This window comes from Oncorhynchus keta, chromosome 23, assembly GCF_023373465.1.
Source record: "Oncorhynchus keta strain PuntledgeMale-10-30-2019 chromosome 23, Oket_V2, whole genome shotgun sequence".
NCBI lineage: Eukaryota > Metazoa > Chordata > Actinopteri > Salmoniformes > Salmonidae > Oncorhynchus > Oncorhynchus keta.
Window position 1 is genome coordinate 11,466,621 of NC_068443.1, and position 24,614 is coordinate 11,491,234.

At 46.7% G+C, this 24,614-nt stretch overlaps 1 protein-coding gene across 1 annotated transcript in view; it reads left to right on the plus strand.

The window, feature by feature from the left end:
- Nucleotides 1-24,614, plus strand: part of LOC118372514 (uncharacterized) — a 46,129-nt gene that overhangs the window by 15,453 nt on the left and 6,062 nt on the right. Inside the window, exons 11-20 of the mRNA XM_052477401.1 lie at nucleotides 3,550-3,810; nucleotides 13,496-13,756; nucleotides 14,799-15,059; nucleotides 18,515-18,775; nucleotides 21,181-21,441; nucleotides 21,532-21,792; nucleotides 22,113-22,379; nucleotides 22,646-22,915; nucleotides 23,269-23,529; nucleotides 23,676-23,936. Coding sequence (XP_052333361.1) covers nucleotides 3,550-3,810; nucleotides 13,496-13,756; nucleotides 14,799-15,059; nucleotides 18,515-18,775; nucleotides 21,181-21,441; nucleotides 21,532-21,792; nucleotides 22,113-22,379; nucleotides 22,646-22,915; nucleotides 23,269-23,529; nucleotides 23,676-23,936 — 2,625 coding nt within the window. The remainder of the gene's footprint in view (nucleotides 1-3,549; nucleotides 3,811-13,495; nucleotides 13,757-14,798; nucleotides 15,060-18,514; nucleotides 18,776-21,180; nucleotides 21,442-21,531; nucleotides 21,793-22,112; nucleotides 22,380-22,645; nucleotides 22,916-23,268; nucleotides 23,530-23,675; nucleotides 23,937-24,614) is intronic.

A 24,614-nucleotide genomic window follows, 5' to 3' on the forward strand; every position in this document is an offset into this window, starting at 1 on the left:
TGAAGATAGGGGGTGCTAACTACACCACTTCATATCCCACAATTTGTATTATGTTTTTATTGACGGATAACCAGGGGCACAGTCCAACACTCAGACATAATTTACATACAAAGCATTTGTGCTCAGTGATTCTGCCAGATCAGGGGCAGTAGGGATGACCAGAGATGTTATCTGTGGCTCAGTTGGTAGAGCATGGCGCTTGTAACGCCAGGGTAGTGGGTTCGATTCCCGGGACCACCCATATGTAGAATGTATGCACACATGACTGTAAGTCGCTTTGGATAAAAGCGTCAGCTAAATGGCATATATTATTATTATTATTATTATCTTTATAAGTGTGAATTTGAACATTTTCCTGTCAACATGTAAGAAGAACTTTTGGGTGTTTGGGAAAATGTATGGAGTAAAAAGTACATCATTGTCTTTAGAAATGTGGTGAAGTACAAGTAAACGTTGTCAAAAATACAAATAATACTCTCTCCTTTTCTCTGTCTCTCCCTTCTCTCTGTCTCTCTCTTTCTCCATCACCATCCCCCTCTCTCTTCCTCTCTCTCTCTTTCTCCATCACCCTCCCTCTCTCTCTTTCTCTCTCCCTACAGGTGCCTGTCCCCCCACCAATGTCACAACGTCTCTGCAGTGTGATGGCAACATGGGCACTGTCTCCAAGATGCAGCTGCCATGGGCGGACAGTATATAGCAATGCCACAGGTGAGTACGGACAACCCACACCTGCAGCTCCAACTCCACCGACTGTTCCTTCACATACCTGCACTGCAGTTGAGACCTACGCTGTCACAGTGGTATAAGTAGACACGGGCTGAGATGACCCCAGCCCTGACGTTGAACTCAGAACAGGTGAGAAGATACAGAGTCTGTCTGTTGATCTCTCTGTGATGAATATCTTGTAGATCTAGAACTCGATTACATCTTTCATAATCTCTCATGAACAGACACACGTAACTATACATGAAAATCGCAAATGCATCTCTCAACAGACTGTGGGATGAGACTTAACCAGGGACTTTGTTCCGCTGTTTTTTAACGCCACTGATCATTTGGACAAATATGATTTCAACCAGTGTTCAAAACATCATTTGTTTCAGACAGGAGGGGACATTTAGCCCATCCATTTAGTGTGGAGACTTTGATAGTCTGGTTTGTATTTTTCAGGCAACATCTTTCCCAAAAACCTGATGGAGGATCTCAAATAAAATCATTTAAGTTTGAAGGGGTCCAGATTCCATTTTCATTACATTCCCACTTGTTGGACTTGAGTTAGCAAATGTTCAGTTTTTACAAAAAGATTATTTGTCTCTGGACTGCTCAGCACTGTGTCCACCCATCGACCTGGAGGACATGGTGTCTTGAAAAAAACCAACATCCTAAGTCTGACCTGGGATGCCAGCCCAGTTTCCGGGGCCAATTAACTCCTTACACTCCCAGAAGAAAGGGGGGCTAAACCACATGTTCAGATCCCACAATTTGTATTACATTTTTATTGACGGATAACCAGGGCACAGTCCAACACTCTGAAGACATAATTTACATACAAAGATTTGTGCTCAGTGATTCTGCCAGATCAGGACAGTGGGGGATGACCAGAGATGTTATCTTTATAAGTGTGAATGAACATTTTCCTGTCAACATGTAAATCAAATAAAATCAAATCAAATGGTATTTGCATACACCTGGTTAGCAGATGTTAATGCGAGTGTAGTGAAAGGGCAGGCTTCTGGTTCCTGACAATGCATAATAACCACAGTAATCTAAGGAACAATTCCAAAACTACTACCTTATACACACAGAAGTGTAAAGGGATAAAGAATATGTACATGAAAGAGATATGAATTGGTGGTACAGAGCGGCATAGACAAGATGCAGTAGATGGTATCGAGTACAGTATATACATATGAGATGAGTATGTAAACAAAGTGGCATAGTTCAAAGTGGCTAGTGATACATGTATTACATAAAGATGCAGTAGATGATATAGAGTACAGTTTAAAAGTAGACATATTTTATTAAAATGTAAAGAGCGCCCCTATATTAAGTAGCATTGTTTAAAGTGGCTAGTGATATATTTGACATCAATTCCCATTATTAAAGTGGCTGGAGTTGAGTCAGTGTGTTGGCAGCAGCCACTCAATGTTAGTGGTGGCTGTTTAACAGTCTGATGGCCTTGAGATAGAAGCTGTTTTTCAGTCTCTCTGTCCCAGCTTTGATGCACCTGTACTGACCTCGCCTTCTGGATGATAGCGGGGTGAACAGGCAGTGGCTCGGGTGGTTGTTGTCCTTGATGATCTTTATGGCCTTCCTGTGACATCGGGTGGTGTAGGTGTCCTGGAGGGCAGGTAGTTTGCCCCCGGTGATGCGTTGTGCAGACCTCACTACCCTCTGGAGAGCCTTACAGTTGTGGGCGGAGCAGTTGCCGTACCAGGCGGTGATACAGCCCGACAGGATGCTCTCGATTGTGCATCTGTAGAAGTTTGTGAATGCTTTTGGTGACAAGCCAAATTTCTTCAGCCTCCTGAGGTTGAAGAGGTGCTGCTGCGCCTTCTTCACGATGCTGTCTGTGTGGGTGGACCAATTCAGTTTGTCTGTGATGTGTACGCCGAGGAACTTAAAACTTACTACCCTCTCCACTACTGTTCCATCGATGTGGATAGGGGGGTGTTCCCTCTGCTGTTTCCTGAAGTCCACAATCATCTCCTTAGTTTTGTTGACGTTGAGTGTGAGGTTATTTTCCTGACACCACACTCCGAGGGCCCTCACTTCCTCCCTGTAGGCCATCTCCTCATTGTTGGTAATCAAGCCTACCACTGTTGTGTCGTCCGCAAACTTGATGATTGAGTTGGAGGCGTGCGTGGCCACTCAGCCGTGGGTGAACAGGGAGTACAGGAGAGGGCTCAGAACGCACCCTTGTGGGGCCCCAGTGTTGAGGATCAGCGGGGTGGAGATGTTGATACCTACCCTCACCACCTGGGGGCGGCCCGTCAGGAAGTCCAGTACCCAGTTGCACAGGGCGGGGTCGAGACCCAGGGTCTCGAGCTTGATGACGAGCTTGGAGGGTACTATGGTGTTAAATGCTGAGCTGTAGTCGATGAACAGCATTCTCACATATGTATTCCTGTTGTCCAGATGGGTTAGGGCAGTGTAAAGTGTGGTTGAGATTGCATCGTCTGTGGACCTATTTGGGCGGTAATCAAATTGGAGTGGGTCTAGGGTGTCAGGTAGGGTGGAGGTGATATGGTCCTTGACTAGTCTCTCAAAGCACTTCATGATGACGGAAGTGAGTGCTACGGGGCGGTAGTCGTTTAGCTCAGTTACCTTAGCTTTCTTAGGAACAGGAACAATGGGTGTTTGGGAAAATGTATGGAGTAAAAAGTACATCACTGTCTTTAGAAATGTGATGAAGTAAAAGTAAACGTTGTCAAAAATACAAATAATACTCTCTCCTTTTCTCTGTCTCTCCTTTTCTCTGTTTCTCCCTTCTCTCTGTCTCTCTCTTTCTCCATCACCATCCCTCTCTCTCTTTCTCTCTCCCTACAGGTGCCTGTCCCCCCACCAATGTCACAACGTCTCTGCAGTGTGATGGCAACATGGGCACTGTCTCCTGGACGGCCGCTGCCAGGGCGGACATGTACCTAGCAACCGCCACAGGTGACGACGGACACACCCACACCTGCAGCTCCAACTCCACCGACTGTTCCTTCACCGACCTGCACTGCGCCGAGACCTACGCTGTCACCGTGGTTACCATGGACAGGGGCTGCTATAGCGACCCCAGCCCTGACGTTGAACTCAGAACAGGTGAGAAGAGACAGAGTCTGTCTGTCTGATCTCTCTGTGATGAATATCTTGTAGATCTAGAACTCGATTACATCCTTCATAATCTCTCATGGACAGACGCACGTAACATAGAACGATATCGCAGCATCTCTCAACAGACTGTGGGATGAGACGATTAACCAGGGACTTTGTTCCGCTGTGTAGATTTTTTACGCCACTGATCATTTGGACAAATCACGATTTCACAAGTGTTCACATCTTTCGAATTTCAGAAGGGGAGGGGACATTTAGCCCATCCATTTAGTGGGGTGGAGACTTTGATAGTCTGGTTTGTATCTTTTCTCATACATCTTTCCCCTGAACCTGATGGAGGATCTGACGCATTAACGCAAGATTTTAGTTCTGGGGTTCGAAATTCAAAATCAAATCAAATCACATCAAATGTATTTATATAGCCCTTCGTACATCAGCTGATATCTCAAAGTGCTGTACAGAAACCCAGCCTAAAACCCCAAACAGCAAGCAATGCAGGTGTAGAAGCACGGTGGCTAGGAAAAACTCCCTAGAAAGGCCAAAACCTAGGAAGAAACCTAGAGAGGAACCAGGCTATGTGGGGTGGCCAGTCCTCTTCTGGCTGTGCCGGGTGGAGATTATAACAGAACATGGCCAAGATGTTCAAATGTTCATAAATGACCAGCATGGTCAAATAATAGTAAGGCAGAACAGTTGATACTGGAGCAGCAGCATGGCCAGGTGGACTGGGGACAGCAAGGAGTCATCATGTCAGGTAGTCCTGGGGCATGGTCCTAGGGCTCAGGTCCTCCGAGAGAGAGAGAAAGAAAGAAGGAGAGAATTAGAGAACGCACACTTAGATTCACACAGGACACCGAATAGGACAGGAGAAGTACTCCAGATATAACAAACTGACCCTAGCCCCCCGACACAAACTACTGCAGCATAAATACTGGAGGCTGAGACAGGAGGGGACAGGAGACACTGTGGCCCCATCCGAGGACACCTCCGGACAGGGCCAAACAGGAAGGATATAACCCCACCAACTTTGCCAAAGCACAGCCCCCACACCACTAGAGGGATATCTTCAACCAGCAACTTACCATCCTGAGACAAGGCAGAGTATAGCCCACAAAGATCCCCGCCACGGCACAGCCCAAGTGGGGGCGCCAACCCAGACAGGATGACCACAACAGTGAATCAACCCACTCAGGTGACGCACCCCCTGCAGGGACGGCATGAGAGAGCCCCAGTAAGCCAGTGACTCAGCCCCTGTAATAGGGTTAGAGGCAGAGAATCCCAGTGGAAAGAGGGGAACCGGCCAGGCAGAGACAGCAAGGGCGGTTCGTTGCTCCAGACCCTTTCCGTTCACCCTCCCACTCCTGGGCCAGACTACACACAATCATATGACCCACTGAAGAGATGAGTCTTCAGTAAAGACTTAAAGGTTGAGACCGAGTTTGCTTCTCTGACATGGGTTGGCAGACCGTTCCATAAAAATGGAGCTCTATAGGAGAAAGCCCTGCCTCCAGCTGTTTGCTTAGAAATTCTAGGGACAATTAGGAGGCCTGCGTCTTGTGACCGTAGCGTACGTGTAGGTATGTACGGCAGGACCAAATCAGAGAGATAGGTAGGAGCAAAGCCCATGTAATGCTTTGTAGGTTAGCAGTAAAACCTTAAAATCAGCCCTTGCTTTGACAGGAAGCCAGTGTAGAGAGGCTAGCACTGGAGTAATATGATCAAATTTTTTGGTTCTAGTCAGGATTCTAGCAGCCGTATTTAGCACTAACTGAAGTTTATTTAGTGCTTTATCCGGGTAGCCGGAAAGTAGAGCATTGCAGTAGTTTAACCTAGAAGTGACAAAAGCATGGATTAATTTTTCTGCATCATTTTTGGACAGAAAGTTTCTGATTTTTGCAATATTACGTAGATGGAAAAAAGCTGTCCTCGAAATGGTCTTGATATGTTCTTCAAAAGAGATCAGGGTCCAGAGTAACGCCGAGGTCCTTCACAGTTTTATTTGAGACGACTGTACATCCATTAAGATGAATTGTCAGATTCAACAGAAGATCTCTTTGTTTCTTGGGACCTAGAACAAGCATCTCTGTTTTGTCCGAGTTTAATAGTAGAAAGTTTGCAGCCATCCACTTCCTTATGTCTGAAACACATGCTTCTAGTGAGGGCAATTTTGGGGCTTCACCATGTTTCATTGAAATGTACAGCTGTGTGTCATCCGCATAGCAGTGAAAGTTAACATTATGTTTTCGAATAACATCCCCAAGAGGTAAAATGTATAGTGAAAACAATAGTGGTCCTAAAACGGAACCTTGAGGAACACCGAAATTTACAGTTGATTTGTCAGAGGACAAACCATTCACAGAGACAAACTGATATCTTTCCGACAGATAAGATCTGAACCAGGCCAGAACATGTCCGTGTAGACCAATTTCGGTTTCCAATCTCTCCAAAAAGAATGTGGTGATCGATGGTATCAAAAGCAGCACTAAGGTCTAGGAGCACGAGGACAGATGCAGAGCCTCGGTCCGATGCCATTAAAATGTCATTTACCACCTTCACAAGTGCCGTCTCAGTGCTATGATGGGGTCTAAACCAGACTGAAGCATTTCGTATACATTGTTTGTCTTCAGGAAAGCAGTGAGTTGCTGCGCAATAGCCTTCTCTAAAATTTTTGAGAGGAATGGAAGATTCGATATAGGCCGATAGTTTTTTTATATTTTCTGGGTCAAGGTTTGGCTTTTTCAAGAGAGGCTTTATTACTGCCACTTTTAGTGAGTTTGGTACACGTCCAGTGGATAGAGAGCCATTTATTATGTTCAACATAGGAGGGCCAAGCACAGGAAGCAGCTCTTTCAGTAGTTTAGTTGGAATAGGGTCCAGTATGCAGCTTGAAGGTTTAGAGGCCATGATTATTTTCATCATCGTGTCAAGAGATATAGTACTAAAACACTTGAGCGTCTCTCTTGATCCTAGGTCCTGGCAGAGTTGTGCAGACTCAGGACAACTGAGGTTTGGAGGAATACGCAGGTTTAAAGAGGAGTCCGTAATTTGCTTTCTAATAATCATAATCTTTTCCTCAAAGAAGTTCATGAATTTATCACTGCTAAAGTGAAAGTCATCCTCTCTTGGGGAGTGCTGCTTTTTAGTTAGCTTTGCGACAGTATCAAAAAGGAATTTCGGATTGTTCTTATTTTCCTCAATTAAGTTAGAAAAATAGGATGATCGAGCAGCAGTAAGGGCTCTTCGGTACTGCACGATACCATCTTTCCAAGCTAGTCGGAAGACTTCCAGTTTGGTGTGGCGCCATTTCCGTTCCAATTTTCTGGAAGCTTGCTTCAGAGCTCGGGTATTTTCTGTGTACCAGGGAGCTAGTTTCTTATGAGAAATGTTTTGGTTTTTAGGGTGCAACTGCATCTAGGGTATTGCGCAAGATTAAATTGAGATCCTCAGTTAGGTGGTTAACTGATTTTTGTCCTCTGGCGTCCTTGGGTATGCAGAGGGAGTCTGGAAGGGCATCAAGGAATCTTTGTGTTGTCTGTGAATTTATAGCACGAGCTTTGATGGTCCTTGGTTGGGGTCTGAGCAGATTATTTGTTGCAATTGCAAACGTAATAAAATGGTGGTCCGATAGTCCAGGATTATGAGGAAAAACATTAAGATCCACAACATTTATTCCATGGGACAAAACTACGTCCAGCTTATGACTGTGACAGTGAGTGGGTCCAGAGACATGTTGGACAAAACCCACTGAGTCGATGATGGCTCCGAAAGCCTTTTGGAGTGGGTCTGTGGACTTTTCCATGTGAATATTAAAGTCACCAAAGATTAGAATATTATCTGCTATGACTACAAGGTCCGATAGGAATTCAGGGAACTCAGTGTGAAACGCTGTATATGGCCCAGGAGGCTTGTAAACAGTAGCTATAAAAAGTGATTGAGTAGGCTGCATAGATTTCATGACTAGAATCTCAAAAGACGAAAACGTCATATTTTTTTTTGTAAATTTAAATTTGCTATCGTAAATGTTAGCAACACCTCCGCCTTTGCGGGATGCACGAGGGATATGGTCACTAGTGTAGCCAGGAGGTGAGGCCTCATTTAAAACAGTAAATTAATCAGGCTTAAGCCATGTTTCAGTCAGGCCAATCACATCAAGATTATGATCAGTGATTAGTTCATTGACTATAATTGCCTTTGAAGTAAGGGATCTAACATCAAGTAGCCCTATTTTGAGATGTGAGGTATCATGATCTCTTTCAGTAATGACTGGAATGGAGGTGGTATTTATCCTAGTGAGATTGCTAAGGCGAACACCGCCATGTTTAGTTTTGCCCAACCTAGGTCGAGGCACAGACACGGTCTCAATGGTGATAGCTGAGCTGACTACACTGACTGTGCTAGTGGCAGACTCCACTATGCTGGCAGGCTGGCTAACAGCCTGCTGCCTGGCCTGCACCCTATTTCATTGTGGAGCTAGAGGAGTTAGAGCCCTGTCTATGTTGGTAGATAAGATGAGAGCACCCCTCCAGCTAGGTTGGAGTCCGTCACTCCTCAGCAGGCCAGGCTTGGTCCTGTTTGTGGGTGAGTCCCAGAAAGAGGGCCAATTATCTACAAATTCTATCTTTTGGGAGGGGCAGAAAACAGTTTTCAACCAGCGATTGAGTTGTGAGACTCTGCTGTAGAGCTCATCACTCCCCTAACTGGGAGGGGGCCAGAGACAATTACTCGATGCCGACACATCTTTCTAGCTGATATGCACGCAGAAGCTATGTTGCGCTTAGTGATCTCTGACTGTTTCATCCTAACATCGTTGGTGCCGACGTGGATAACAATATCTCTATACTCTCTACACTCGCCAGTTTTAGCTTTAGCCAGCACCATCTTCAGATTAGCCTTAACGTCGGTAGCCCTGCCCCCTGGTAAACAGTGTATGATCGCTGGATGATTAGTTTTAAGTCTAATACTGCGGGTAATGGAGTCGCCAATGACTAGAGTTTTCAATTTGTCAGAGCTAATGGTGGGAAGCTTCGGCGTCTCAGACCCCGTAACGGGAGGAGTAGAGACCAGAGAAGACTCGGCCTCTGACTCCATTTACATTTTACATTTAAGTCATTTAGCAGACGCTCTTATCCAGAGCGACTTACAAATTGGTGCATTCACCTTATGACATCCAGTGGAACAGCCACTTTACAATAGTGCATCTAAATATTTTGGGGGGGGTGAGAAGGATTACTTATCCTATCCTAGGTATTCCTTAAAGAGGTGGGGTTTCAGGTGTCTCCGGAAGGTGGTGATTGACTCCGCTGTCCTGGCGTCGTGAGGGAGTTTGTTCCACCATTGGGGGGCCGGAGCAGCGAACAGTTTTGACTGGGCTGAGCGGGAACTGTACTTCCTCAGTGGTAGGGAGGCGAGCAGGCCAGAGGTGGATGAACGCAGTGCCCTTGTTTGGGTGTAGGGCCTGATCAGAGCCTGGAGGTACTGAGGTGCCGTTCCCCTCACAGCTCCGTAGGCAAGCACCATGGTCTTGTAGCGGATGCGAGCTTCAACTGGAAGCCAGTGGAGAGAGCGGAGGAGCGGGGTGACATGAGAGAACTTGGGAAGGTTGAACACCAGACAGGCTGCGGCGTTCTGGATGAGTTGTAGGGGTTTAATGGCACAGGCAGGGAGCCCAGCCAACAGCGAGTTGCAGTAATCCAGACGGGGAGATGACAAGTGCCTGGATTAGGACCTGCGCCGCTTCCTGTGTGAGGCAGGGTCGTACTCTGCGGATGTTGTAGAGCATGAACCTACAGGAACGGGCCACCGCCTTGATGTTAGTTGAGAACGACAGGGTGTTGTCCAGGATCACGCCAAGGTTCTTAGCGCTCTGGGAGGAGGACACAATGGAGTTGTCAACCGTGATGGCGAGATCATGGAACGGGCAGTCCTTCCCCGGGAGGAAGAGCAGCTCCGTCTTGCCGAGGTTCAGCTTGAGGTGGTGATCCGTCATCCACACTGATATGTCTGCCAGACATGCAGAGATGCGATTCGCCACCTGGTCATCAGAAGGTGGAAATGAGAAGATTAATTGTGTGTCGTCTGCATAGCAATGATAGGAGAGACCATGTGAGGTTATGACAGAGCCAAGTGACTTGGTGTATAGCGAGAATAGGAGAGGGCCTAGAAGAGAGCCCTGGGGGACACCAGTGGTGAGAGCGCGTGGTGAGGAGACAGATTCTCGCCACGCCACCTGGTAGGAGCGACCTGTCAGGTAGGACGCAATCCAAGCGTGGGCCGCGCCGGAGATGCCCAACTCGGAGAGGGTGGAGAGGAGGATCTGATGGTTCACAGTATCGAAGGCAGCCGATAGGTCTAGAAGGATGAGAGCAGAGGAGAGAGAGTTAGCTTTAGCAGTGCGGAGCGCCTCCGTGATGCAGAGAAGAGCAGTCTCAGTTGAATGACTAGTCTTGAAACCTGACTGATTTGGATCAAGAAGGTCATTCTGAGAGAGATAGCGGTAGAGCTGGCCAAGGACGGCACGTTCAAGAGTTTTGGAGAGAAAAGAAAGAAGGGATACTGGTCTGTAGTTGTTGACATCGGAGGGATCGAGTGTAGGTTTTTTCAGAAGGGGTGCAACTCTCGCTCTCTTGAGGACGGAAGGGACGTAGCCAGCGGTCAGGGATGAGTTGATGAGCGAGGTGAGGTAAGGGAGAAGGTCTCCGGAAAGGGTCTGGAAAAGAGAGGAGGGGATAGGGTCAAGCGGGCAGGTTGTTGGGTGGCCGTCCGTCACAAGACGCGAGATTTCATCTGGAGAGAGAGGGGAGAAAGAGGTCAGAGCACAGGGTAGGGCAGTGTGAGCAGAACCAGCAGTATCGTTTGACCTAGCAAACGAGGATCGGATGTCGTCGACCTTCTTTTCAAAATGGTTGACGAAGTCATCTGCAGAGAGGGAGGAGGGGGATTCAGGAGGGAGGAGAAGGTGGCAAAGAGCTTCCTAGGGTTAGAGGCAGATGCTTGGAATTTAGAGTGGTAGAAAGTGGCTTTAGCAGCAGAGACAGAGGAGGAAAATGTAGAGAGGAGGGAGTGAAAGGATGCCAGGTCCGCAGGGAGGCGAGTTTTCCTCCATTTCCGCTTGGCTGCCCGGAGCCCTGTTCTGTGAGCTCGCAATGAGTCGTCGAGCCACGGAGCGGGAGGGGAGGACCGAGCCGGCCTGGAGGATAGGGGACATAGAGAGTCAAAGGATGCAGAAAGGGAGGAGAGGAGGGTTGAGGAGGCAGAATCAGGAGATAGGTTGGAGAAGGTTTGAGCAGAGGGAAGAGATGATAGGATGGAAGATGAGAGAGTAGCGGGGGAGAGAGAGCGAAGGTTGGGACGGCGCGATACCATCCGAGTAGGGGCAGTGTGGGAAGTGTTGGATGAGAGCGAGAGGGAAAAGGATACAAGGTAGTGGTCGGAGACTTGGAGGGGAGTTGCAATGGGGTTAGTGGAAGAACAGCATCTAGTAAAGATGAGGTCGAGCGTATTGCCTGCCTTGTGAGTAGGGGGGGAAGGTGAGAGGGTGAGGTCAAAAGAGGAGAGGAGTGGAAAGAAGGAGGCAGAGAGGAATGAGTCAAAGGTAGACGTGGGGAGGTTAAAGTCGCCCAGAACTGTGAGAGGTGAGCCGTCCTCAGGAAAGGAGCTTATCAAGGCATCAAGCTCATTGATGAACTCTCCGAGGGAACCTGGAGGGCGATAAATGATAAGGATGTTAAGCTTGAAAGGGCTGGTAACTGTGACAGCATGGAATTCAAAGGAGGCGATAGACAGATGGGTAAGGGAGAAAGAGAGAATGACCACTTGGGAGAGATGAGGATCCCGGTGCCACCACCCCGCTGACCAGAAGCTCTCGGGGTGTGCGAGAACACGTGGGCGGACGAGGAGAGAGCAGTAGGAGTAGCAGTGTTATCTGTGGTGATCCATGTTTCCGTCAGTGCCAGGAAGTCGAGGGACTGGAGGGAGGCATAGGCTGAGATGAACTCTGCCTTGTTGGCCGCAGATCGGCAGTTCCAGAGGCTACCGGAGACCTGGAACTCCACGTGGGTCGTGCGCGCTGGGACCACCAGATTAGGGTGGCCGCGGCCACGCGGTGTGGAGCGTTTGTATGGTCTGTGCAGAGAGGAGAGAACAGGGATAGACAGACACATAGTTGACAGGCTACAGAAGAGGCTACGCTAATGCAAGGAGATAGGAATGACAAGTGGACTACACGTCTCGAATGTTCAGAAAGTTAAGCTTACGTAGCAAGAATCTTATTGACTAAAATGATTAAAAATTATACAGTACTGCTGAAGTAGGCTAGCTGGCAGTGGCTGCGTTGTTGACACTACACTAATCAAGTCGTTCCGTTGAGTGTAATAGTTTCTACAGTGCTACTATTCGGGGGCTAGCTGGCTAGCTAGCAGTGTTGATTACGTTACGTTGCGTTAAAAGAACGACAATAGCTGGCTAGCTAACCTAGAAAATCGCTCTAGACTACACAATTATCTTTGATACAAGGACGGCTATGTAGCTAGCTATGTAGCTAGCTACGATCAAGCAAATCAAACCGTTGTGCTGTAATGAAATGAAATGAAAATGTGATACTACCTGTGGAGCGAAGCGGAATGCGACCGGGTTGTTGTTGGCTAGCTGTTAGCTGTTAGCTGTTAGCTAGCTAGCAGTGACTCCGACCCGCTGCTTAATGCGGAAAACCGGTTGAAAGTTTCTGTCGGCTGAATGAGCGACACCGGTTGAGCTTTCCTACAGCATTTCCTTCCAGAAACCGTGAGAAAGTTGTCCGGCTGCGGAGACTGTGCCAGGGGATTTATACTACTATCTGTACTTACTGGTGGCACAGACGCTGTTTCATCCTTTCCTACACTGAAATTACCCTTGCCTAACGATTGCGTCTGAAGCTGGGCATGTAGCACAGCTATCCTCGCCGTAAGGCGAGTACAGCGACTACAAATAGTAGGCATCATGTTAATGTAACTACTTAGCTTCGGCTGTTGGAGGTCCTGACGAATCGTGTCCAGATAAAGCGTCCGGAGTGAAAAAGTTGAGGAAAAAATAAATAAATATATGAAAGGTAATTACATTCACACTAGTTGGACTTGAGTTAGCAACTGTATACTCTATTACTTCTGTTGTCTCTGGACTGCTCAGCACTGTGTCCACCCATCGACCTGGATGGCATGGTGTCCTGTTTCACCAACATCCTGTCCCTGACCTGGGATGCCAGCCCAGTGTCCGGGGCCAATTACACCTTACACTCCCAGAAGATAGGAGGCGCTAACTCCACATATTCAGATCCCACAATTTGTATTCTGTTTTTATTGACGGATAGCCAGGGGCACAGTCCAACACTCAGACATAATTTACATACAAAGCATTTGTGTTCAGTGATTCTGCCAGATCAGGGGCAGTAGGGATGACCAGAGATGTTATCTTTATAAGTGTGAATTTGAACATTTTCCCGTCAACATGTAAGAAGAACTTTTGGGTGTTTGGGAAAATGTATGGAGTAAAAAGTACATCATTGTCTTTAGAAATGTGGTGAAGTACAAGTAAACGTTGTCAAAAATACAAATAATACTCTCTCCTTTTCTCTGTCTCTCCCTTCTCTCTGTCTCTCTCTTTCTCCATCACCCTCCCTCTCTCTCTTTCTCTCTCCCTACAGGTGCCTGTCCCCCCACCAATGTCACAACGTCTCTGCAGTGTGATGGCAACATGGGCACTGTCTCTTGGGCCTCCGTTGCCAGGGCGGACATGTACCTAGCAACCGCCACAGGTGACGACGGACACAACCACACCTGCAGCTCCAACTCCACCGACTGTTCCTTCACCGACCTGCACTGCACCGAGACCTACGCTGTCACCGTGGTTACCATGGACAGGGGCTGCTATAGCGACCCCAGCCCTGACGTTGAACTCAGAACAGGTGAGAAGAGACAGAGTCTGTCTGTCTGATCTCTCTGTGATGAATATCTTGTAGATCTAGAACTCGATTACATCCTTCATAATCTCTCATGGACAGACGCACGTAACATAGAACGATATCGCAGCATCTCTCAACAGACTGTGGGATGAGACGATTAACCAGGGACTTTGTTCCGCTGTGTAGATTTTTTACGCCACTGATCATTTGGACAAATCACGATTTCACAAGTGTTCACATCTTTCTAATTTCAGAAGGGGAGGGGACATTTAGCCCATCCATTTAGTGGGGTGGAGACTTTGATAGTCTGGTTTGTATCTTTTCTCATACATCTTTCCCCTGAACCCGATGGAGGATCTGACGCCTTAACACAATAATTAAGTTCTGGGGGTCCGAGATTCCATTCTTCATTACATTCACACTTGTTGGACTTGAGTTAGCAACTGTATACTCTAGTACATCTGTTGTCTCTGGACTGCTCAGCACTGTGTCCACCCATCGACCCAGAGGGCATGGTGTCCTGTTCCACCAACATCCTGTCCCTGACCTAGGATGCCAGCCCAGTGTACGGGGCCAATAACACCTTACACTCCCAGAAGATAGTGGGTGCTAACAACACCACTTCATATCCCACAATTTGTATTACATTTTTATTGACGGATAACCAGGGGAACAGTCCAACACTCAGACATAATTTACATACAAAGCATTTGTGTTCAGTGATTCTGCCAGATCAGGGGCTGTAGGGATGACCAGAGATGTTATCTTTATAAGTGTGAATTTGAACATTTTCCTGTCAACATGTAAGAAGAACTTTTGGGTGTTTGGGAAAATGTATGGAGTAAAAAGTACATCATTGTCTTTAGAAATGTGGTGAAGTACAAGTAAACGTCAAAAATACAAATAATACTCTCTCATTTTCTCTGTCTCTCCCTTCTCTCTGTCTCTTTCTTTCTCTCTCCCCTTCTCTCTCTCTCTCCCCTCTCTCTTCCTCTCTCTCTCTTTCTCCATCACCCTCCCTCTCTCTCTTTCTCTCTCCCTACAGGTGCCTGTCCCCCCACCAATGTCACAACGTCTCTGCAGTGTGATGGCAACATGGGCACTGTCTCCTGGACGGCCGTTGCCAGGGCGGACATGTACCTAGCAACCGCCACAGGTGACGACGGACACACCCACACCTGCAGCTCCAACTCCACCGACTGTTCCTTCACCGACCTGCACTGCGCCGAGACCTACGCTGTCACTGTGGTTACCATGGACAGGGGCTGCTATAGCGACCCCAGCCCTGACGTTGAACTCAGAACAGGTGAGAAGATACAGAGTCTGTCTGTCTGATCTCTCTGTGATGAATATCTTGTAGATCTAGAACTCGATTACATCCTTCATAATCTCTCATGGACAGACGCACGTAACATAGAACGATATCGCAGCATCTCTCAACAGACTGTGGGATGAGACGATTAACCAGGGACTTTTTTCCACTGTGTAGATTTTTTCGGACAAATCACGATTTCACAAGTGTTCACATCTTTCTAATTTCAGAAGGGGAGGGGACATTTAGCCCATCCATTTAGTGGGGTGGAGAATTTGATAGTCTGGTTTGTATCTTTTCTCATACATCTTTCCCCTGAATCTGATGGAGGATCTGACGCATTAACGCAATAATTAAGTTCTGGGGGTCCGAGATTCCATTCTTCATTACATTCCCACTTGTTGGACTTGAGTTAGCAACTGTATACTCTAGTACATCTGTTGTCTCTGGACTGCTCAGCACTGTGTCCACCCATCGACCTGGAGGGCATGGTGTCCTGTTCCACCAACATCCTGTCCCTGACCTGGGATGCCAGCCCAGTGTCCGGGGCCAATAACACCTTACACTCCCAGAAGATAGGGGGCGCTAACTCCACATTTTCAGATCCCACAATTTGTATTACATTTTTATTGACGGATAACCAGGGGCACAGTCCAACAATCAGACATAATTTACATACAAAGCATTTGTGTTCAGTGATTCTGCCAGATCAGGGGCAGTAGGGATGACCAGAGATGTTATCTTTATAAGTGTGAATTTGAACATTTTCCTGTCAACATGTAAATCAAATCAAATCAAATGTTATTTGTCACATACACATGGTTAGCAGATGTTAATGCGAGTGTAGCGAAATGCTTGTGCTTCTGGTTCCGACAATGCAGTAATAACCAACGAGTAATCTAAATAACAATTCCAAAACTACTACCTTATACACACAAGTGTTAAGGGATAAAGAATATGTACATAAAGATATATGAATGAGTGGTGGTACAGAGCGGCATAGGCAAGATGCAGTAGATGGTATCGAGTACAGTATATACATATGAGATGAGTATGTAAACAAAGTGGCATAGTTCAAAGTGGCTAGTGATACATGTATTACATAAAGATGCAGTTGATGATATAGAGTACAGTATATAAGTAGACATATGAGATGAATAATGTAGGGTATTAAATTAAGTAGCATTGTTTAACTTCTTGCGTCGAGCCATCCCGGATCCGGGATCGTGACTACAGCCTATTACCATAACGCAACGTTAACTATTCATGAAAATCGCAAATTAAATGAAATCAATATGCTAGCTCTCAAGCTACACTAAATGCTACGCTAGCTTTTTGTTAACAACACTGTCATATCAGAATTTCAAAATATGCTTCTCAACCATAGCAAAACAAGCATTTGTGTAACAGTATTGATAGCTAGCGTAGCATTTAGTGTAGCATTTAGCGTTAGCATTCAGCAGGCAACATTTTCACAAAAACCAGAAAAGCATTCAAATAAAATCATTTACCTTTGAAGAACTGCAGATGTTTTCAATGAGACTCTCAGTTAGATAGAAAATGTTCAGTTTTTACAAAAAGATTATTTGTGTTGACAAATCGCTCCGTTTTCTTCATCACGTTTGGGTAAGAAAAAAACGAAAATTAAGTCATTAAAACGCAAACTTTTTTCCAAATGAACTCCATAATATCGACAGAAACATGGCAAACCGATGTTTAGAATCAATCCTCAAGGTGTTTTTCACATATCTATCGACGCTAAATCCATCGTGGCAGTTTACTTTCTCTTCTGAAGAAATGGAACGCGCATGGACCTAAAGATTACGCAATAATTTCGACACAGGACACCGGGCGGACACCTGGTAAATGTAGTCTCTTATGGTCAATCTTCCAATGATATGCCTACAAATACGTCACAATGCTGCAGACACCTTGGAGAAACGACACAAAGGGCAGGCTCATTCCTGACGCATTCACAGCCATATAAGGAGACATTGGAACACAGCGCCTTCAGAATCTGGGGCATTTCCTGTATGAAACTTCATCTTGGTTTCGCCTGTAGCATTAGTTCTGGGGCACTCACAGATAATATCTTTGCAGTTTTGGAAACGTCAGAGTTTTTTCTTTCCAAAGCTGTCAATTACATGCATAGTTGAGCATCTTTTCGTGACAAAATATCTTGTTTAAAACGGGAACGTTTTTTATCCAAAAATTAAAAGAGCGCCGCCTATCTCAAAGAAGTTAAAGTGGCTAGTGATATATTTTACATAAATTCCCATTATTAAAGTGGCTGGAGTTGAGTCAGTGTGTTGGCAGCAGCCACTCAGTTGCCGTACCAGGCGGTGATACAGCCCGACAGGATGCTCTCGATTGTGCATCTGTAGAAGTTTGTGAGTGCTTTTGGTGACAAGCCGAATTTCTTCAGCCTCCTGAGGTTGAAGAGGCGCTGCTGCGCCTTCTTCACGATGCTGTCTGTGTGGGTGGACCTATTCAGTTTGTCTGTGATGTGTACGCCGAGGAACTTAAAACTTACTACCCTCTCCACTACTGTTCCATCAATGTGGATAGGGGGGTGTTCCCTCTGCTGTTTCCTGAAGTCCACAATCATCTCCTTAGTTTTGTTGACGTTGAGTGTGAGGTTATTTTCCTGACACCACACTCCGAGGGCCCTCACCTCCTCCCTGTAGGCCGTCTCCTCATTGTTGGTAATCAAGCCTACCACTGTTGTGTCGTCCGCAAACCTGATGATTGAGTTGGAGGCGTGCGTGGCCATGCAGTCGTGGGTGAACAGGAAGTACAGGAGAGGGCTCAGAACGCACCCTTGGGGCCCCAGTGTTGAGGATCAGCGGGGTGGAGATGTTGTTACCTACCCTCACCACCTGGGGGCGGCCCGTCAGGAAGTCCAGTACCCAGTTGCACAGGGCGGGGTCGAGACCCAGGGTCTCGAGCTTGATGACGAGTTTGGAGGGTACTATGGTGTTAAATGCTGAGCTGTAGTCGATGAACAGCATTCTCACATAGGTATTCCTCTTGTCCAGATGGGTTAGGGCAGTGTAAAGTGTGGTTGAGATTGCATCGTCTGTGGACCTATTTGGGCGGAAGGCAAATTGGAGTGGGCAATTGGAGTGGGCAAATAGGGTGTCAGGTAAGGTGGAGGTTTATATGGTCCTTGACTAGTCTCTCAAAGCACTTCATGATGACGGAAGTGAGTGCTACGGGGCGGTAGTCGTTTAGCTCAGTTACCTTAGCTTTCTTGGAAACAGGAACAATGGGTGTTTGGGAAAATGTATAGAGTAAAAAGTACATCACTGTCTTTAGAAATGTGATGAAGTAAAAGTAAACGTTGTCAAAAATACAAATAATACTCTCTCCTTTTCTCTGTCTCTTCCTTCTCTCTGTCTCTCTCTTTCTCCATCACCATCCCTCTCTCTCTTTCTCTCTCCCTACAGGTGCCTGTCCCCCCACCAATGTCACAACGTCTCTGCAGTGTGATGGCAACATGGGCACTGTCTCCTGGACGGCCGTTGCCAGGGCGGACATGTACCTAGCAACAGCCACAGGTGACGACGGACACACCCACACCTGCAGCTCCAACTCCACCAACTGTTCCTTCACCGACCTGCACTGCGCCGAGACCTACGCTGTCACCGTGGTTACCATGGACAGGGTCTGCCATAGCGACCCCAGCCTTGACGTTGAACTCAGAACAGGTGAGAAGAGACAGAGTCTGTCTGTCTGATCTCTCTGTGATGAATATCTTGTAGATCTAGAACTCGATTACATCCTTCATAATCTCTCATGGACAGACGCACGTAACATAGAACGATATCGCAGCATCTCTCAACAGACTGTGGGATGAGACGATTAACCAGGGACTTTGTTCCGCTGTGTAGATTTTTTACGCCACTGATCATTTGGACAAATCACGATTTCACAAGTGTTCACATCTTTCGAATTTCAGAAGGGGAGGGGACATTTAGCCCATCCATTTAGTGGGGTCGAGACTTTGATAGTCTGGTTTGTATCTTTTCTCATACATCTTTCCCCTGAACCTGATGGAGGATCTGACGCATTAACGCAATAATTAAGTTCTGGGGGTCCGAGATTCCATTCTTCATTACATTCCCACTTGTTGGACTTGAGTTAGCAACTATATACTCAATTACTTCTGTTGTCTCTGGACTGCTCAGCACTGTGTCCACCCATCAACCTGGAGGGCATGGTGTCCTGTTCCACCAACATCCTGTCCCTGACCTGGGATGCCAGCCCAGTGTCCGGGGCCAATAACACCTTACACTCCCAGAAGATAGGGGGTGCTAACAACACCACTTCATATCCCACAATTTGTATTACATTTTTATTGACGGATAACCAGGGGCACAGTCCAACAATCAGACATAATTTACATACAAAGCATTTGTGTTCAGTGATTCTGCCAGATCAGGGGCAGTAGGGATGACCAGAGATGTTATCTTTATAAGTGTGAATTTGAACATTTTCCTGTCAACATGTAAGAAGAACTTTTGGGTGTTTGGGAAAATGTATGGAGTAAAAAGTACATCATTGTCTTTAGAAATGTGGTGAAGTACAAGTAAACGTTGTCAAAAATACAAATAATACTCTCTCCTTTTCTCTGTCTCTCCCTTCTCTCTGTCTCTCTCTTTCTCCATCACCATCCCTCTCTCTCTTTCTCTCTCCCTACAGGTGCCTGTCCCCCCACCAATGTCACAACGTCTCTGCAGTGTGATGGCAACATGGGCACTGTCTCCTGGACGGCCGCTGCCAGGGCGGACATGTACCTAGCAACCGCCACAGGTGACGACGGACACACCCACACCTGCAGCTCCAACTCCACCGACTGTTCCTTCACCGACCTGCACTGCACCGAGACCTACGCTGTCACCGTGGTTACAATAGACACGGGCTGCTATAGCGACCCCAGCCCTGACGTTGAACTCAGAACAGGTGAGAAGATACAGAGTCTGTCTGTCTGATCTCTCTGTGATGAATATCTTGTAGATCTAGAACTCGATTACATCTTTCATAATCTCTCATGAACAGACACACGTAACATAGAACGATATCGCAGCATCTCTCAACAGACTGTGGGATGAGACGATTAACCAGGGACTTTGTTCCGCTGTGTAGATTTTTTACGCCACTGATCATTTGGACAAATCACGATTTCACAAGTGTTCACATCTTTCTAATTTCAGAAGGGGAGGGGACATTTAGCCCATCCATTTAGTGGGGTGGAGACTTTGATAGTCTGGTTTGTATCTTTTCTCATACATCTTTCCCCTGAACCTGATGGAGGATCTGACGCATTAACGCAATAATTAAGTTCTGGGGGTCCGAGATTCCATTCTTCATTACATTCACACTTGTTGGACTTGAGTTAGCAAATGTATACTCTAGTACATCTGTTGTCTCTGGACTGCTCAGCACTGTGTCCACCCATCAACCTGGAGGGCATGGTGTCCTGTTCCACCAACATCCTGTTCCTGACCTGGGATGCCAGCCCAGTGTCCGGGGCCAATAACACCTTACACTCCCAGAAGATAGGGGGTGCTAACAACACCACTTCATATCCCACAATTTGTATTACATTTTTATTGACGGATAACCAGGGGCACAGTCCAACAATCAGACATAATTTACATACAAAGCATTTGTGTTCAGTGATTCTGCCAGATCAGGGGCAGTAGGGATGACCAGAGATGTTATCTTTATAAGTGTGAATTTGAACATTTTCCTGTCAACATGTAAGAATAAGCACTGTGTCCACCCATCGATCATGCGGGATCTGCATTGAAAAGCAATGGACAGTGCGCATTCATTTCCTGATTCCGCTTTGTTCACATTTATTTTCAGCGAGTGCAGCTCGTGAGTCTGTGAGTGACAGTAGGCTGTTCGAGATAGTGCAGATATGAGGAAGGTGTTCTCAATGTTTTGTACACTCAGTGCACATCTTTGATCATTTGGAGTAATATCTTGGTTATTATAAGACTATCCAAGTCATTGAATTATTATATGGATGTATGTGTTTTTCAATGATTAGATAATTGAGTAACACCAAATGAACCCACTGTCCATCCTCTCGTCTCCACTCTAGGGCCCTGTGCTCCTGGTAACCTGCAGACTAGCCTCCAGTGCAGCACCAACTCTACCTCAGTGACCTGGGACAGAGGCAGTAGAGCACTGTCCTATATGGTTGTAGGAGAGGCTACCAACAGCCACATTACCTCCTGTAACTCTAGCGCCACCTACTGTGATCTGGAGGGATTGCAGTGTGGCCAGATGTACAACGTCTCAGTCCACTCTATGGATGGAGTCTGTCGGAGCATTCAGAGTGTCAGCTCAGACGTGCAAACGGGTGAGACGGGCAAAAAACATGAACATACACACATACACAGATAGTAATGTGTTGCTAATGCAATTGACTAATGAGAATCCCTCCCTCCAGCCCCCTGCCCGCCCCAGAATGTGGCTGCCCAGGTGCACTGTGCCTCAGGCATCATGTTGGTGACCTGGGAACCCAACCTGGATGCCTGGTTTTTCCTGGTGGATGCAGTGACAGAGGGAGGGAGCAGCCACTCCTGTAACACTACAGACACCCAGTGCTCCATCACCAGTCTTCCCTGTGGAGAGAGCTTCTCTGTCCAGGTCACCGCTGCCAGAAGAGGCTGCCACAGCATGCCAAGTCAGGCTCTCAACGTCTCATCAGGTACGGCCCGGGTCATCAGAACACGACATTGCTCAGTTGTTTGTCATCAGAATGCACCATCGACTATTGTGCAGCAACTAATACATAACCGATCTACAGTTTGATTCCTGTACGTTTAGGTAATTAGATTGATCAAAACAGAATAGCTATATTATACGACACATATAAAGTTCTAGATGACCCATGATCCCAGATGAGATACTTTTTTCTGACTCTAAACCTCCCTTCAAAGTGTTCATAACTTCCCTACTAAAAGGCATCTTCTCTCTAGGACTATTGCTCCAGTGTATCTAACCATCCCTTCCTCTCCTTCTACCCAGCCCCATGCATCCCCACGAGGGTGAACGGTAGCCAGAACTGTGTGACCAACTCTGCCTGGGTGTCCTGGGCCCCTGCTCTGGGGGTGGACAGATACATGGTGACTGCTGATGGCGTGGGGGGGTTCAACTCCTCCTGCTCCATCCCCGGCTTTGACACCACCTGTGAGGTGCCTGACCTGGCCTGCGGCGTGCTCTACACCTTCTCTGTTACTGCTAGCAACGGACACTGTGATAGTACACCCAGTGCGACCTTCGAACTCGAGACAGGTAATGAATGGCGATGTCGCCAGGTTCTGGTTGGATGAATGGGGATATTTTGCTGGGATGTAAGGTTTTTGGTCGTTGGTGTAAAAATAAATATAAGTGATATTCAGTAACTCTTGGAGGACAATGTAAGTTGACTGGGAATATTATAGTAATTATTTTAACCTATTTTACTGGCTATCATTTTGTCTTCCATTGTCATATTATTTAGTGTTATGCTATATATCTCTCTGAAAATCAATAACAAAATATCACGTGTTTACCTCCAGCTCCCTGCACCCTGGCAAGCATCACCGCCTTCGCCCAGTGTCACAACTCCTCCATCCGGGTCCTGTGGGAGCCCATGGAGGGCAGCGTGGGAAACTCTGTGTACACCGCCACAGCGGAGGCCAGTGACCGCAGCGTGCTGACCTGCAACAGCTCTGCCAGCAGCTGTGACCTGGAGGGGGCGCTCTGCGGTCTGCACTACACCGTCATCGTAGCAGCATCATCAGACTGCTGCACCAGTCAGAGAAGTCCTCCTTATAGGATCAGCATGGGTAGGTTACTGTGTTACTTTCATTGCTGCATTAAGAGTCATACCAGGTCCCGTATTCACAAAGTACCTTAGAGTACTGAGTTCTGATCTGGGATCAGGACCTGCCTGTCCATATAATCATATTCATTCAGAGCTAAAAGACACAACTGATCCTAGATCAGCACTCCTGCTCTGAGACGCTTTGTGCATACAGACCCTGGTACTCTGTAGTAAAGCTGTTCCAGAACAGGGTTTATAACAGTTGTTATAACAGTGGTCATTATAGTCAACATGGTTAGTGTCCTTGCTTGTTCTAGTTATCTATCTAAAGTTAATCTCTGACCTCTCACCCTCCTCCCTATCTGTTCCTCTCAGAACCCTGCCCACCCCAGGGTGTGGTCATCAGCTCCTCCTGTGAGTCCCATGGAGCGCACGTGTCCTGGACCGCGTCCCCTGTGGCTGAGACCTACCTCATGATCGCAACGGGTGGAAATGGTGACGTGCGGTCCTGCAACACGACCGCCAGCAACTGCTCCCTGTCTGCGCTGCAGTGTGGTCAGCAGTATGCCGTCTCTGTGACCGCTAGCCACGAGAACTGCTCCAGTATGGCCAGCCGGAACGTCACGTTCAATACGGGTACGCATCACACAAATATTATGTGTCCCAAAGAACTTCTGAAGACACACTCCATGTGCTTCTGCCAAAATATGATGCACTATTTATATGATGTCATCATCTGCCATTTGACCTAAACTTTCAACTTTGACCTTTCTATCCTTTAGTGCCCTGCCAGCCAGACGGTCTGTCCGTGTTGGTCCAGTGTGTCAACCACTCTGCGCTGCTATCGTGGACAGTCAGAGGTGGTGTTGTGGACTACTGGGGCTGTGCCCAGGCTGAGGATGGCATCATGCTTTACTGTGAGAGCACAGGGACCTCCTGTACCATCACAGGGCTGGAGTGTGGTGCCCAGTACAACTTCTCTGTTCAGGCATCAGACGGGACCTGCAACAGCTCCTTTAGTGAGCCTCTGCTGGCTGGAGCAGGTATTGTACAGCCATCTTATTGTACAGCCATCTTATTGTACAGCCATCTTATTGTACAGCCATCTTATTGTACAGCCATCTTATTGTACAGTCATCTTATTGTACAGCCATCTTATTGTACAGTCATCTTATTGTACAGCCATCTTATTGTACAGTCATCTTATTGTACAGCCATCTTATTGTACAGCCATCTTATTGTACAGTCATCTTATTGTACAGTCATCTTATTGTACAGCCATCTTATTGTACAGCCATCTTATTGTACAGCCATCATATTGTACAGTCACCTTATTGTACAGCCATCTTATTGTACAGCCATCATATTGTACAGTCACCTTATTGTACAGCCATCTTATTGTACAGCCATCATATTGTACAGTCACCTTATTGTACAGCCATCTTATTGTACAGCCATCTTATTGTACAGTCATCATATTGTACAGTCACCTTATTGTACAGTCACCTTATTGTACAGTCACCTTATTGTACAGTCACCTTATTGTACAGTCATCATATTGTACAGCTATCTTATTGTACAGCCATCTTATTGTACAGCCATCTTATTGTACAGTCATCATATTGTACAGCCATCTTATTGTACAGCCACCTTATTGTACAGTCACCTTATTGTACAGTCACCTTATTGTACAGTCATCATATTGTACAGCCATCTTATTG